We start from the raw sequence: 15753 nt of genomic DNA, 5'->3' as shown, positions 1-15753 counted from the left end.
CCTACGGCTGCAAAACACATTCTTCTCAGCAGTCCATGGGAACCTTCTCTGCAGGGTCTTAGTCCACCCATACAGGATGGACTGGGCTCGAGGAAAAATAGGTGCACTGCTTGCCCATTCCCCAGCCTCCCTTGTTCCCGGAGACAGTCAGATGCAGCAGGGGGAGTTAAGTCAAGCAAGAACCCGTTTATTTCGCGTGTAGCAAAGCCTTTTAAAGCACAAAACTGCAGAGTCATTGGGGCAGGGCATAAGGACCAACCAATCACTTAAAGGGTCACTTTACAGGATGATTTCTATAGGACTAGCCATATGTCTATACACTTGTTACTAGTTTTGTTACCTCCCCTGATGCTGCATGGCCAATTAGCTTTGGTGGTAAACAACTTCGGATTCCACCCACCTTACTTCCTCTGGGTACCATCTTTGAATCGCTTCGCGTAACTAATTTCCCCACATTTCTCTAGGACTGACCACATGGTAGGCCATAAAGCAAGTCTCAGCAAATTCAAATAAATTGGAGTAAATTTAACCAAGGATGTCAAAGATCTCTACGATGAGAATTACAAAACTTTAAAGAAATAGAAGATACAAAACAAGGGAAAAATCTTCCATGTTCATGGATTGGAAGGATCAATATCATCAAAATGTCCACTCTTCCAAAAGCAATTTACAGATTCAGCACGATACCAATCAAAATAACAAAGACATTCTTCTCAGATATAGAGAAAATGATGCTGACATTCATATGGAAACACAGGAGACCTCAGATAGCTAAAGCAATCTTATACAATATGAAAACAGACAAAGGCATCACAACAGCAGACTTCAAGACATACTACAAGGCAGCTATAATCGAAACAGCTTGGTACAAAGACAGATGTAAAGACCAATGGAATAGCATAGAATTGCCAGAAATCAATCCAAGCACCGACAACCAAATCATTTTGACCAAGGAGCTAAAACCAATCCATGGAGCATGGACAGTCTCCGCAACAAAAGGTGCTGGGAAAACTGGATTTCCACATGCAGGAGTAGGAAGCAAGACGCCTATCTTACACCTTATACAAAAATCCACTCAAAATGGATTAAAGATCTAAATCTATGACACAACACAATCAAATTATTAGAGAACATTGGGGAAACCCTGCAAGATACTGACATAGGCAAAGAGTTCTTGGAAAAGACCCCAGAGGCACATGCAATCAAAACCAAAATTAACAAATGGGATTACATCAAATTGAGAAGTTTCTGTACTGCAAAAGAAACAGTCATGAAAGTGAATAGGTAACTGACAGAATGGGAGAAATTATTTGCAAATCATGTAACTGATAAAGAATAGCCAGAATATACAAAGGGATCAAGAAACTTCACAACAACAAAACAAACAACTGAGTTAAGAAATGGGCAGGGGCTGGCACTATGGCTGAGTGCTTCAACACCCTGGCCTGAGGCACTGGCATCCCATATGGGCACAGGTTCAAGACCCAGCTGCTCCACTTCCATTCCAGCTCTCTGCTATGGCCTGAAAAGGCAGTAGAGGATGGTCTAAGTTCTTGGGCCCCTGAACCCACATGGGAGACCAGGAAGAAGCTCCTGGCTCCTGGCTTTGGATCGGCACAGCTCCAGCCATTGCAGCCATCTGGGGAGTGAACCATCGGATGGAAGACCTCTTTCTCTCTCTGCCTCTCCTCTTCCTGTGTAACTCTGACTTTCAAATAAATAAAAAAATCTTAAAAAAAAAAAAAAAAGAAATAGGCAAAGGACTTAAACAGACATTTTTCAAAAGAAGAAATCAAAATGGCCAACAGGTACATGAAAAAATGGCCAGCACCGCGGCTCACTTGGCTAATCCCCGGCCTGAGGCGCCGGCACCCCAGGTTCTAGTCCCGGTTGCTCCTCTTCCTGGAGCTGGATTCTGTCCCGGTTGCTCCTCTTCCTGTCCAGCTCTCTGCTGTGGCCCGGGAAGGCAGTGGAGGATGGCCCAAGTGCTTGGGCCCTGCACCCACATGGGAGACCAGGAGGAAGCACCTGGCTCCTGGCTTCGGATTGGCGCAGCGCTGGCCATACAGGCCATTTGGGGAGTGAACCAATGGAAGAAAGACCTTTCTCTGTCTCTCTCTCTCTCTCTCACTGTCTTAACTCTGCCTGTAAAAATAAATAAATAAATAAATAAATAAAGTTCAGGATCACTAGCTGTCAGCAAAATGCAAATCAAAACCACAATGAGGTTTCACCTCACCCCAGTTAGAATGGCTTTCATTCAGAAATCAACAAACAACAAATGCTGGCGAGTACATGGAGGAAAAGGTACTAATCCACTGTTGGTGGGATTGTCGACTGGTAAAGCCACTATGGAGGACAGTATGGAGATACCTCAGAAATCTGAATATAGACCTGCCTTATAACCCAGCCATTCTACTCCTGGGGATTTACCCAAGGGAAATGCATCAGTAAACAGAAGAGTTATCTGCACCCCCATGTTTATTGCAACTCAATTCATAATAGCTAAGACATGGATCCAACCTAAATGCCTGTCAATCGAAGACTGGAAAAAGAAATTATGGGAAGGTACTCTATGGAATACTACATAGCAGTAAAAAAAAAAATGAAAGCCAGTCATTTCCAATAATCTGGAAAACATCATATTAGTGAAATAAGCCAGTCCCAAAGGACAAATACCATACATTCTCTTTGATCTGCAAGAATGAAGAGAGATCCTAAAATGAAATCTGTACATGTGAAACTGACACTGACAAGGGATGACTTGAGCTGCCCTTGCCTTGACTGTCAAGGAACAGGTTTTTGTTTTTGTTTTTTTATCTTCATACTATTTGTTGAACTCTGAACATAGAGTTAATCATATGCGTATAAAGTCAACTGAGGATGGATCTCAGAAATAAAGAGTGGGAATAAGAGAGGGAGGAGGAAGTTTCTAACTGTAAAGCTGTATAGTTCTGCATACATTCCTAAGGGTACAGTTTAAAAACTTGTCATGGGACCCCAAATCCCATTAAGCTGGGTGATAAAAATTTCATTGTATGTATTAAAGTGATCATATTAAGTGTTAAAACGAACATATAGATAGGATTAAGTCTTAAAATGACCATATAAATTGGATCCAGTGTGGGGGATAATTATATTAGATTGAATTACAAAAAAGAGAATGTTCCAACATGGGAAGCAGTCCACACAGTAGACTCACAGAATGACAACTGCTTTAAGTAACACTCTGACCTCAAAATCAGCCCTTAAGGCTACCTGGTCTGGCTGAAAAGCCCATGAAAGCACTTCAGGAATGGAAAGCCAAGACAGGGTGGCAAAGAATATTCTACATGAAGGATCTCTGTGAGTGAGACCCAATGGAAAGAAGTAACCATCAAAGAAGGATGTACTTTTTTGTGAAGGGAGAAGAGAACTTCTGCTTTGCTTATAACCTTGTCCAAATACTAATGGAGTTTTTGGATTTTAAAGGCTTCCATAGCCTAGGCAGCTCATATCAAGAGCCTCCGGTGGTCACTGACATCATACATAAGAGTGTTAATTTTTAAATTAGCAACAGGAGTCACTGTGCGCTGACTCCCCATGCAGGATCTCGGTCCTCAATGAATTATGAGACTTAACTGTAATACTTGTTCTCCAACAGTTTTGTGTGTGTGTGTGTGTAAACTGTTGAAATCTTTACTTAGTACAGAGTTGGTCTTCTGTGTATAAGGCAGCCATATGGGGCCGGTGCCGCGGCTCACTAGGCTAATCCTCCGCCTTGTGGCGCCAGCACACCGGGTTCTAGTCCCGGTCGGGACACCGGATTCTATCCCAGTTGCCCCTCTTCCAGGCCAGCTCTCTGCTGTGGCCCGGGAGTGCAGTGGAGGATGGCCTAAGTACTTGGGCCCTGTACCCCATGGGAGACCAGGATAAGTACCTGGCTCCTGCCATTGGATCAGTGCAGTGCGCCGGCCGCAGCGCGCTGGCCGCGGCGGGCATTGGAGGGTGAACCAACGGCAAAAGGAAGACCTTTTTCTCTGTCTCTCTCTCTCTCTCTCACTGTCCACTCTGCCTGTCAAAAAAAAAACAAACAAACAAACAAAAAAAACCAGAAAACTTGTCTTCAAGTAGTACTTGTTTCTGTGTGAGTTCAAACTGTTGAAATCTTTACTTAGTGTAAAGTTGGTCTTCTGTATATAAAGATAATTAAAAATGCATCTTAATGAAGAATAGAATGGGAGAAGGAGTAAGAGGTGGGACAGGAGTGGGGGTGGGAGGGCAGGTATAGGGGAAAGAACTGCTATATTCCAAAAGTAGTATCTATGAAATTTATATTTACTAAAGACTTCTAAAAATTATTAAAAATTTTTTAAATTTAATGGTTTCAATGAGAAGTGACCAATGAAGATTATGACTCTTGAAAAATACCCTACTGGAGTCTTCCATGTTAAATGCTTTAAATATTTACAAAGTATTTTTCCCCAAAAACATAATTCACAATGAAATTTTCACAAAATTTGTAAGTGTAAAATTGGTGTAAGATTGGTGGACTTCCTAACATTTGGAAAACAAGTTATACATACTGTTATTATCTGTTGTGCTGAAACAAAAATTCAATTTGTCTTCAGGTCCTCTTGTATCAACAGTTATTCTATTCACTCTCCATTGAGAATGTCTACTTCCAGGGTTTCAAACATCATTTCTATGCAACTAATTCTGACCACATTTCTATACCATTTTCTGTTGTGCACACTTCAACTACACGTCTCATCTGGTATTACAATTATTTATTCACATGGTTTTATTTTTTATAATGATTCTTGTTGGTTCATACACTAGATGAGGGCAGGAACTATCAGATTTCCATCCAGTTTGGTTCAGTGTTATTACATTTAAATTCTTACAACATTCCTAAATCTGTATCTTAATACCATCTACCATTTCTCTTTTTTTAATTAACTAATTAATTTGAAAGACAGAGTGACAAAGAAGGAGAGACCAGAAAGATCTTCTATCTGCTGGTTCACTGCCCAAATGGCTGCAAGAAGCCATGCCAAAGCCACAGCTCTATCCGAGTCCCCCACAAGGGCTGCAAGGACACAAACAAGGGCATCATAAACTGACTTCCCTGGCACGTAAATGGGGATCCAGATCTGCTAATACGGGATGTGCTGCATCTTCACTGGTGTGCGAAGGCCAAATAAAATAAGCTTATATTCCCTTCCTCTAAGAATCACCTGAAGGGGCAGGCATTTAGCACAGCGGTTGTCACCAGGATGCTTGCATCCCATAACAGAGTGCCTCTTGCGCTTCAGATCTAGCGTCCTGCTCATACGTACCCCAGGAAGCAGTAGATGATGGTTCAAGAACCTGAGTCCTTGCTACCCAAATGGGAGACCCAAATTAAGTTCTGGGCTCCTGACTTCAGCCTGACCTGATACTGGCTGTTGCTCCTCGCTGGGGAGCGAACCAGCAGATTGTAGATATCTCTCATATAAAGTGTAAATAAATTTTTTAAAATATCACCTGAAGAGAAGGAATCTTACAAATGTTAAACCTTTTAATGTTGTTGTTCCAGATCCTTTCTCTTTAATCACTTAAATTTTTCTTCTGGAGGTCACTAGCCTCAGACTATTAAGAGTCTCCAACTTAATTCCTATAACTAGTAGTTGACACCCAAACAAATGCCTCAGACTGCTACCAGTGCTGCCTAGGCGATCACATTACTGCCAGGTCAACATCCCAGTGCTGTGAAGTCTCATTACATGTGAACCTGTAACATCCTATACTCAGACACTCAGAATTATTTATGAGTCCCTAGAATGTGGACTAACCCTTAAGCGACCCTTGCTACTCCTCTACTTTGCAATTTCACCCCACCCTCCAAGGCCTCTCACACACACTACCTCCTCACTGAGCTTTTCCAGCCAACAAAAACATTTATTGTTCATCCACTATGTGTCAGAAATGTTGACAGGAATTAGAACCCTCCATTCACTGGTACTTTAGGTGTGTTTTTAGATCATATAATCTCTATGTAGCAGAGCTTTCTGTACACAGTTTTTTTCTCTATTGGAGACGTCCTATTTTCAAAGACTTGGCATGTTAGTTGATCCTTGCATGCCGTTTATTATGTCAACTATATGGCAGAGCAAATACTAAAGAATTTACTTAAGTCAGCTAAACTTGCTATCTTACATGAGCTCTAGAACCTAGGGTTAAGTGATGGGCAAATTTTATTTTATTTTTTAAAAATTTTTTATTTATTTGAAAGGCAGACACACAAAAAGAATGGGGGGGGGGGCCGGCGCTGTGCCATAATGCGTAAAGCTGCTGCCTTCAGTGCCAACATCCCATATGGGTGCCGGTTCAAGTCCCAGCTGTTCCACTTCCAGTCCAGCTCTCTGCTGTGGCCTGGGAAAGCAGTAGAAGATGGCCCAAGTCCTTGGACATCTGCACCCATGTGGGAGACCTGGAAGAAGCTCCTGGCTCCTGGCTTCAGATCGGCGCAGCTCCGGCCATTGCGGCTATCTGGGGAGTGAACCAGACCTTTCTCTCTCTCTCTCTGCCTCTCCTCCTCTCTGTGTAACTCTTTCAAATAAATAAATAAATCTTTAAAAAAAAAAAAAAAAGAATGAGTGGGAAGGAGGGAGGGAAAGAGAAAAATGTAAGAGATTTCCTACGCACAGTTTACTCTTCATATGCCTGAAATAGCTCAGTTACAACAGGCTGAAGCCAGGAGCATGAAATCAATCCAGGCATCCCACATGGGCGGCAGGGACCTAAGCACCTGAGTCATCACCTGCTGTTATATGCATCTGCAGGAAGCTGAGACCAGAAGTGGAGCTGGGACTCAAACCCAACATGGACTACAGATGTTCCAATGGACATCTTAACCACCAAGCTAAGACCTGTGAGCTGGTCATCTGGAAATCCCAGTTGAAATGGTCTATAAACACTATGATATGACAATGCTGGGAAAATTGTGGTCTTCAACTTTATTTCAGGAGACTCTGGGATTTGAGGTCTGTCAAGAACCGAGTGCAAGCATCTCTATGTGGTCATTTGATTACCAATAACGGTCCTAACCATCCTTCTCTGGGCAAAGAATTCTGTTCAACAAATGGTATTAGAGGGGATGGTGTTGTAGTATAACGGGTTAAGTCACCGCCTGCAACGCCAACATCCCGTATAGGCGCCAGTTCGATTCCTGGCTGCTCTACTTCTGATCCAACTCCCTGCTAATAAGCCTGGGAAAGGAGCAGAAGATGGACCAAGTCTTTGGGACCCCATACCTACGTGGGACACCCAGATAAAGCTTCTGGCTCCTGGCTTTGGCCTGGCTCAGCTCAGCCTGTTGCAGCCATATAGGGAGAGAACAAGCAGATGGAAGATCTCTCTACCTCTCTCTCTCTCTAAGTCTTAATATCACATACAAAAACTAACTCAAAATGGATCACATCTCTGGGGATGGTGTTGTAGTGTAGTGCGTAAATCTGCTACCTGCAACAGTGGCATCCCATATGGGTGCCAACTGAAGTCCCAGCCACTCCACTTCCAATCCAGCTCCCTGCAAATGGCCTGAGAAAAGCAGCAGCAGATGGCCCAAGGGCTTGGGCCCCTGCCACTCACATGGGAGACCTGCAGGAAGCTCCTGGCTCCTGGCTTTAGCCTAGCCTAGCCCTGGCCATTGCAGCCATCTGGGATATGAACCAGCAGATGGAAGATCTCTGTGTCTCTCCCATTCTCTGTAACTCTACCTTTCAAATAAATAAATAAATCTTAAAAAAGAAAAAAGGGATCAGATCCCAGTGAAAGGCTAAAAATTATAAAACTCTTAGAAGAAAACACAAGAGTAAATTTTTATGATTTTGGATTTGGGAGAGGACTCTAAGATATGACACTGAAAGGATGAACAACAAAGAAAAAACATACTGGATATCATCAAAACTTAAAAGATTTGTGCTTCACAGGATCACTCAAGACCATGAAAATGATCAACCACAGAATGGGAGAAAATGTTTGCCAATCATATATCTGACAAGAAACTTATATCAAGAATATACAAAGAACAACTCAACAATAAACCCAATTGAAAAATGAGCAAAAGATCAGAACATACACTTCTCTAAAGATACACAAATGGCTAAGCAGCACATGAAAACATGGGTGACATCATTAGTCACTAAGAAAATGTAGGGGCTGGCCTTGTGGCATACTGGGTTAAGCTGCTGCCTGCGATGCTGGCATCCCCTGTGGGTGCCAGTTCAAGTCCTGGCTCCTCTACTTCCAACCCAGCTCCCTGGCAAAGCAGCAGAGTATGGCTCAAGTGCTTGGGCCCCTGCCACCCACCTAAAGACCTGGAAACAGCTCCTAGCCCAGCCCTGATTTTTGTTGTATCCATATGAGAAATAAACCAGCAGATGGAAGATCTCTTTCAAATAAATCAATAAATCTTAAAAAAAAAAAAACACAAAGAAAAAGAATGCAAATCAACAACCCCAGTAAGGAAATATTTCACACACCTTAGGATGGACTAAACCAAACAGTCAAATAGCAAGTGATGGAGATGTAAAGAAATTAGCATCCTCAGAAAGAATGATAAGGATGTAAACTGATGCAGCTGCTTTGGGAAACTTCTCTGTCAATTCTTCAAATGATTAAATATAGACACCATATGATCCAGCAATTCCACTGATACATGTGTGCTTTTAGCAGCATTATTCATAATAGCCAAAAAGGTGAAAACAACAAATGTTCATCAACGGACGGATAAACAGAAATGTGGTCTAGCTAGGCAACAGAATATTATCTGGTCATAAAAATGAAGTAGTGTTACATGCTAGGGAACTCGAAACTATTATGCCACGTGCTAACTATTATGCTAAAGATGGCATATCACATGATTCCATTAATATAAAGTCCAAAGTAGGGAAATCTATAGAGACAGAAATTAGAGTAGTGGCTGCTTAGGGCTGAGGGCAGAGAATGCGTGAATCAGGGTGGTGAGAGCTAAACAGCACACAGTTTCTTTTTAAGGTAATGAAAATTCTACAACTGACTGTGGTAATGGTACACATGTCTGTGGATACTTGGGCCACCTTCTGCTGGTTTCTTAGGCACATCAGCAGGGAGCTAAATCAGAAAGGGAGCAGTCAGGATCTGAACTGGCACTCATATGGGATGACGGCAGCTTTACCTACTGTGCCACAATGCTGGTGTTCAAAGTTACCACTTTAAAAACTAGGCATACAATAAAAATTTCCAGGGCTGGCGCTGTGGCATAGCTGGTAAAAGCCTCCACCCGTAGTGCTGGCATACCATATGGGTACAGTTCAAGTCCTGGCTGCTCCACTTCTGATCCAGCTCTCTGCTATGGCCTGGGAAAGCAGAAGACGGCCCAAGTCCTTAGGCCCCTGAACTCGTGCGGGAGACCCGGAAGAGGCTCCTGATTCCTGGCTTCGGATCAGCACAGCTCTGGCCATTGCAGCCAAATGCGGAGTGAACTAGCGGATGGAAGATTCTCTTTCTCTGCTTCTCCTCTCTCTGTGTAACTCTTTCAAATAAATAAGTAAATTTTTTTTTTTTAAATTACCAACTTTTTCTTTTCTTTTTTTCTTTGAGCAAGAAAAATAAACTACTATCCCTTGGTTCATGCCCCAAAAGCTCACAACAGCCAGCAATCAACTTTTCCTAATAATTACTCAAGACAGGTGATCATGTCAGAATCACTTAGGCTCTTGAAACTCAGTCTTGTCTTTGGCCTGGAAGTACTGGGACCAGGAGGCCTTGTAAAAAATGAAAATCCTTTAGCCCTACACCAGTGCTATAGAATCAGAATTAGTACTTCAATAAGAGCGCTAGGTAACTTACTGCAGTAAGTTTGAAAAACACTGATCGAGTGCACTCTATTAAACATGCACATTCCAGTGAAGCGCGGGTATCTGCAATCTAAACATGAACTCCAAGGATCCTCCTGCACACTGAAGTTTGAGAGGCACCTGTACAAGTAGGGGTGGGCATTCAGCCCAGCAGTCACAGTGGTGCTTGGATGCCAAAATCCCACACCGGAGACCAGGGTTGGAGTCTCGGCACTGCTCCAGCTCCAGTTTCCTGCTAAAGTGCAACCTGGGACGCAGCAGCTGATGGCTCAAACACCTGCATCCCGGCCACGTGCATGGGAGACCGGGACTGAGTTCTGAGGTCCTGGTTGTGGCCTGCGCAAGCTTGGCTGCTGCACTCATTTTGGGGGAGGAAACTAGCAGATGGGAGACTTGTCTCTGTCTCTCTACCTTTCAAGCAAATAAAAAATTAAAGAAAGCCAGAGGCCAGTGCTGTGGCATAGTGGGTAAAGCCGTCACTTGCAGTGCCAGCATCCCATATGGGAGCTGGTCCAAGATCCGGCTGCTCCACCGCCGATCCAGCTCTCTGCTGTGGTCTGGGCAAGCAGTGGAAGATGGCCCAAGTCCTAGGGCCCCTGCACAGGCTTTTTAGTAGTCACCTGTTAAAACTGAAAAGGCAACTCGGGGCCAGTGCTGTGGCACAGCAGGTAAAGCCACCACCTGCAGTGCTGACACCCATATGGTTGCCTGTTCAAGTCCCGGCTGCTCCACTTCCAATCCAGCTCTCCGCTATGGCCTGGGAAAACAGTAGAAGATGGCCCAAGTCCTTGGGCCCCTGCACCCACGTGGGAGACCAGGAAGAAGCTCCTGGCTCCTGGCTTCGGATCAGCGTAGCTCCAGCCATTCTGGCCAGTTAGAGAGTGAACCAGTGGATGGAAGACCTCTCTCTCTCTCTGCATCTCCTCCTCTCTCTCTGTATAACTCTTTCAAATAAATAAATAAATCTTAAAAAAAAAAAAAGCCAGTTGACAAATAAGTTAAAAAAATTGCCGATGGTAATGAGCATTTCTTTTAATTACTTGATATACTAAGAATACTGCTAACAAACTTCCTCAGTTTGAAAAGGAACAAAAATCTTAATTTACAAATCTCACAACCATATCACCTTCTTAAAATCAGTAACCTGGGAGCCAGTGTTGGGGCACAGCAGGCTGAGCCGCCACTTGGGTTGCCTGCATCCCTCCACTTCAATTCAGCTTTCTCCCAATGTGCCTGGTAAGGCAGCACGTGATGGAAGTACTTGGGATCCTGGTAACGGCATGGGAGACCCAGATGGAGTTCTTGATTCCTGGCCTTGGCCTGCCCCAGTCCCAAATGTTGGAGGGCATTTGGGATGTGAACCAGTTTACAGAAGATACCTCTTGGGGCTGTCGTGTAGCAGGTAAAGCCACTCCACTGTCTGCTGTGCCAGCATCCCATATTGGCACTGCTTCCAATCCCAGCTGTTCCACTTCTGATCCAGCTCCCTGCTAATGTACCTGGGAAAGCAGCAGAGGATGGCCCAGGTCCTTGGGCCCCTGCACCCACATGGGAAACCTGGAAGAAGCTCCTGGCGTCATATCAGCTCAGCTCCAGCTATTACAGCCATTTGGGGAGTGAACTAAGGATGGAAGAGCCCTCTCTCTCTCTCAAATAAATAAATTTAAAAAAAAAAAAAGAGGTATCTCTGTTTTAATTAAATAAGTCTTTTAAAAAAACAACAAAAAAATCTCCCAAAGTAATAACTTGAATGAGTCCACAAAAGAAGGGATTTATTTATGTATTTATTTGAAAGGCAGATACTTAGAGAGGCAGAGAGAGAAAATAAGGGATTTAGGAGAATATCAACTAACAACTTTATTCACAAGTTTCCCAGTACAATAACTGAGATAAATTTACAGTGTTCATAATCAAACTTTATAGACTGTTATTGAGAAAAAGAGGTCAAATGTCATTGTTTTTAAAAGTCCTACGGGGGGGCGATAATTACAGTTCCTTTTACTCAACTCTAAACAACCTCAATTAAACAGAACGCTTAGTGTTCACAGCATTCCAGTTCACACCAGATAAATCAAGTTTGTCCTCATCCTGTTGGAAAACCTCTGTATTCCCCGAAGGGCATACAGGCCTCGCAGCCCTGGACACACTACCTCTAACACCTGATACAGCAGCTGTAACCCCAGAGCTGTACAAGGCCTACACAGACGATAACCCCCAAAACCACACTCTGACAACGGACCCCACTAGGCAAGTCAAACGCTGGAGATTTGTGGAGAAACACCAAGCCCACCACGGCACCTGCCCACGGCCTCGGGGCAACCAACAGTCCCAGGGAGATGGGCCGGGGTCCCGGAGCCGCGTGTGGTCGGGGCCGAGACCTGTTCCCAGCAGCCCCCAGCTCCAGGTAACTGAGTTTCCAACCTTGAACTTCCGACGGACCTGGTGCAGGGCTGGGCAAGCCAGCGGGGCCGCCCGAGGGCCACGGCGCTCCGGGAAGGCTCCCCGCCCGGAACGCACCGGCACCCGCCTAGCGCCGAGCGAGGGGGTGTGCGTGCCCTCCTCAACCGCACACAGGCGGCCCAGCCCAGTTACGGTACACCGAGGGTGTTGCCTTCGACAAAAACAGGAACACTCAGCGTCAGAGATCGCTGACCATGCGCGAAAAGAGGAAAAGGCAGTGGAGATCTGTGTCTACTTCTCCCCCGGTGACTTAAAAAAAAAAAAAAGAAAGGCAGTTTCCTGGACTACTCCCGCCCTCCAACTTTCTATTCCGCTAACACCAGGGCTCCCTCAAAGTCTCAGGACTACAGACCGACAAAAACGGACAACCGAGCAGCCCCAAAGCCAGCACCCCAGCGCACCCGAGCGCACCCGCACGCCCCGCACGCCCGCGGCCTCGTCGCCTGCCGCCTGCCCGCTGCCCTTTCGGGGCACACCCTCCCACGCCGAGAGGACAGGCAAGCTTCCGGGCAGCGCCGAGGGCTCCCCCGGCCTCGGACGAGCCCTGCTCCGGCCTGCAGGGACCGCGGAGGCCAGCGGGAGGACAGCGGGCCCCCGCCCGCACCGCCGGCCCCCGCCCGCACGCGCCTCCCCCGAGGAGCCGGGCCGTCCCGGCCAGCCCCGGCCCACTGACAGGCACCCGAGGCGGGGCCCGTGTCACAGGTGTCACCCCGACCCGGTCCTCGCAAACCCAGGGGGTGGGGAGGGGACAGGTCCGCGCAGGGGGACAGGCACCCTGGAGGCACGCGCGGCAGCGGCGCGCACAGCAGCCGCGGCGACGCGGCCTCACCTCCAGGGTGGACACCGTGCTGGTGAACAGGTCCTCTCCGTCCTCCAGCTCCTCAAAGTCGGTGGGCTTCCCGTCCCCCAGCGGAGGAGGCTCCCTCTCGGCCGCCATCTTCGCTCGCCCAGACGACTGCGCGAACGGGGCCGCGCGGACCTGTCACGTGAGCACGCACGGCCCGGCTGGCGCGCCGGCCCCGGCGGCCCCGCCCCCGGCCCGCCCCCGGGCCCCGCCCCGCGCGCTCGGCCCCGCCCCTGCCTCGTGACGGCGCCCGCCCCGCGCGCTCGGCCCCGCCCCCAGGCTTCTCCTCCTGCCCACTGGTCTAGGTCAACGTCTCCCTCTCACCGCCCACCGACTGACAGGAGTGGAAGAAGCCTAGGCTTTTATCCCCACGTCACGTTCCCGGCAGCAATAGGCCAAAGATTCTGATGCCGCTACCAGTTTTAAAGCCTCCTTTAGGGGGCCGCGCAGCGGGTTAACGCCCTGGCCTGAGGCGCCAGCATCCCATATGAGCACTGGTTCGAGACCTGGCTGCTCCATTTCCCATCCAGCTCTCTGCTGTGGCCTGGGGAAGCAGTAGAAGATGGCTCAAGTCCTTGGGCCCCTGCGCCCGCGTGGGAGACCCGGAGGAAGCTCCTGGCTCCTGGCTTCGGATCAGCGCAGCTCTGGCTGTTGCGGTCAATTGGGGAGTGAGCCATCAGATGGAAGACACCTCTTTCTGCCTCTCCTCTCTCTGTGCAACTCTGACTTTCAAATAAATAAATAAAATCTTTAAAAAAAAATAAAGTCCCCTTTAGGAAGTGGAAGGAGGCTGGAGACCAGTCTTTGCGCCAAGATTACACAAAATCTGGGAGATGGCTGGGCTCTCGCTACAGCTGTCCGGAAGAACCTTCTGGAATGATGAAACTGTGCCGTCCAATCCCGAAGCCAGCGGCCACGTGTGCCCACCAAGCACTTGAAATACCGTTAGTGTGAGGAACCGAGGTTTAAATTTGAATTTCAATTAAATCTGGGTAGCCACACGTGGTCCACAGCTATCTGTTAATTCAGCTATAGAAAACAGAACGATCCCGGATAACTTGCGGACTGTATTCAACTACAGTTTCATCATGAAGCACACAGCATTTTCCTTCAACTAAGCTAGAACCTGAAAGGCTGGGAAAGCGGCAGGAAAACTTTGGGAAGAGTATCCGCTCACGGTCCCTGCATCTGCCACCTGTGTCCCCCACAGTGAAACCTGGGCCTCTGGGCGTCACTTCCTGCATCCCGTCTCCTGCTCTCCCATGATATTCCCACCTTATCTGATTAAGTCAGCCTCCAAATTACTGGAAGTTTAGGTCCAGCTACTCAAAGTAGAGTCTCCCATTAAAGGTAGAATGAGGAGCCAGCGCTGTGGCATAGACGGTTAAGCCTCTTCCAGCCGTGCCAGCATCCCATATGGATGCTGGTTCAAGTCCAGGCTGCTCCACTTCTGATCCCGCTCTCTGCTATGGCCTAGGAAAGCAACGGAGGATGAACCAAATGCTTGGGCCTCTGCACCCACATAGCAGAAATGGATGAAGCTCCTGGCTCCGGGTTCCTGGCTTTGTCATGTCCCAACCCTGGCCGTTACAGCCATCTGGGAAGTTAACCAGCATATGGAAGGTCTCTCTCTCTGTCTCTCCCTCGCTCTCTCTATAACTCTGGCTTTCAAATACATAAAATAATTTGTTTTAAAAAGCGTAGCTTGGGAGATGTACAAGGTTTATTGTCACTTGCGGAAGACCAGGACTATATGGAGTCTGGGAGATGGGCCAGGTTCCGGGCTCCGCCTGTTGCTCTGCCCCCTTCCCCTGGCTCCCAGGAGCTGATCACTTCCTCACCTGCTCCATTCCCCCTGGCAGAAGAGGGAAGCAGAAAGGGTAGCACCTTCTCTTTAAAGACATAGCCCAGAAGCTGCACATACCACATACCCCCAACCAACTCATTAACTCCATGACCATCCCCAGCCCCAGGAGACGCAGAAACGTGGACATTTCTTTGCTGAAAAATGAGAGAGGACTACCCAAGAAACTGCCAGTCTCTTCCATGGCAGCCGATCTAGCTTTTCTTGGTAGCGTATTTGGATTTCCTCCTCAGTAACCGCTTCTCTCCCACCCTCAGCTCTCTGTGCTGAGTCAGGGATGCGATCTATCCCGGGCTGACACCAACAGGGCATCTCCTCTCGCAGCCCGAATGTTTGGTCAGAGGTCAGAATCAGCTGGGCTTTCCCCATTCAGCAGGCTGGACATCTTTCTTTCCCCATTCAGTCAGAACTGCGAGAGTTGTCTTCTTGCTATTTTTCTCAGCTCCTCTTGGTTCCTTGCTTTTCTGTTTCCTCTTTCCTGAAATCCAAAATCATCAGCTTCGGTAATGCTAAGTTCATAGTACTAAAAGCATTTGAAAAATGAATCCCAATCTCACATAAAGGTCTCGTAAATCCATGGTCTCCAACCCCAACTCCACACTGAACAGACACCATTAGTTTTTTTCCCCAACTCTTTAGACTATTCTTCCAAAGTTCTAACTATTTTCTTCTCAAATACACTACCCTTTTCTTCTCATTTTCATCAAACGGCTTGGCCTCTT

The 15753-nt window shown here is 46.8% G+C and overlaps 1 protein-coding gene across 2 annotated transcripts in view; it reads right to left on the bottom strand.

The window, feature by feature from the left end:
- The window catches only part of SNX2 (sorting nexin 2), a 77531-nt gene extending 64177 nt beyond the window's left edge, over window positions 1-13354 (bottom strand). For both annotated transcript variants that reach the window (XM_070076041.1, XM_070076040.1), the window contains exon 1: window positions 13153-13354. In XM_070076041.1, the coding sequence (XP_069932142.1) occupies window positions 13153-13260 (108 nt within the window). In that variant the 5' untranslated portion in view covers window positions 13261-13354. The remainder of the gene's footprint in view (window positions 1-13152) is intronic.
- Between the last annotated feature and the right edge of the window lie 2399 nt (window positions 13355-15753).

Source organism: Oryctolagus cuniculus, chromosome 6 (genome assembly GCF_964237555.1).
Source record: "Oryctolagus cuniculus chromosome 6, mOryCun1.1, whole genome shotgun sequence".
Classification (NCBI taxonomy): domain Eukaryota; kingdom Metazoa; phylum Chordata; class Mammalia; order Lagomorpha; family Leporidae; genus Oryctolagus; species Oryctolagus cuniculus.
Note: the sequence above shows the minus strand (reverse complement) of the source record. Positions and strands in the feature narration are given on the sequence as shown.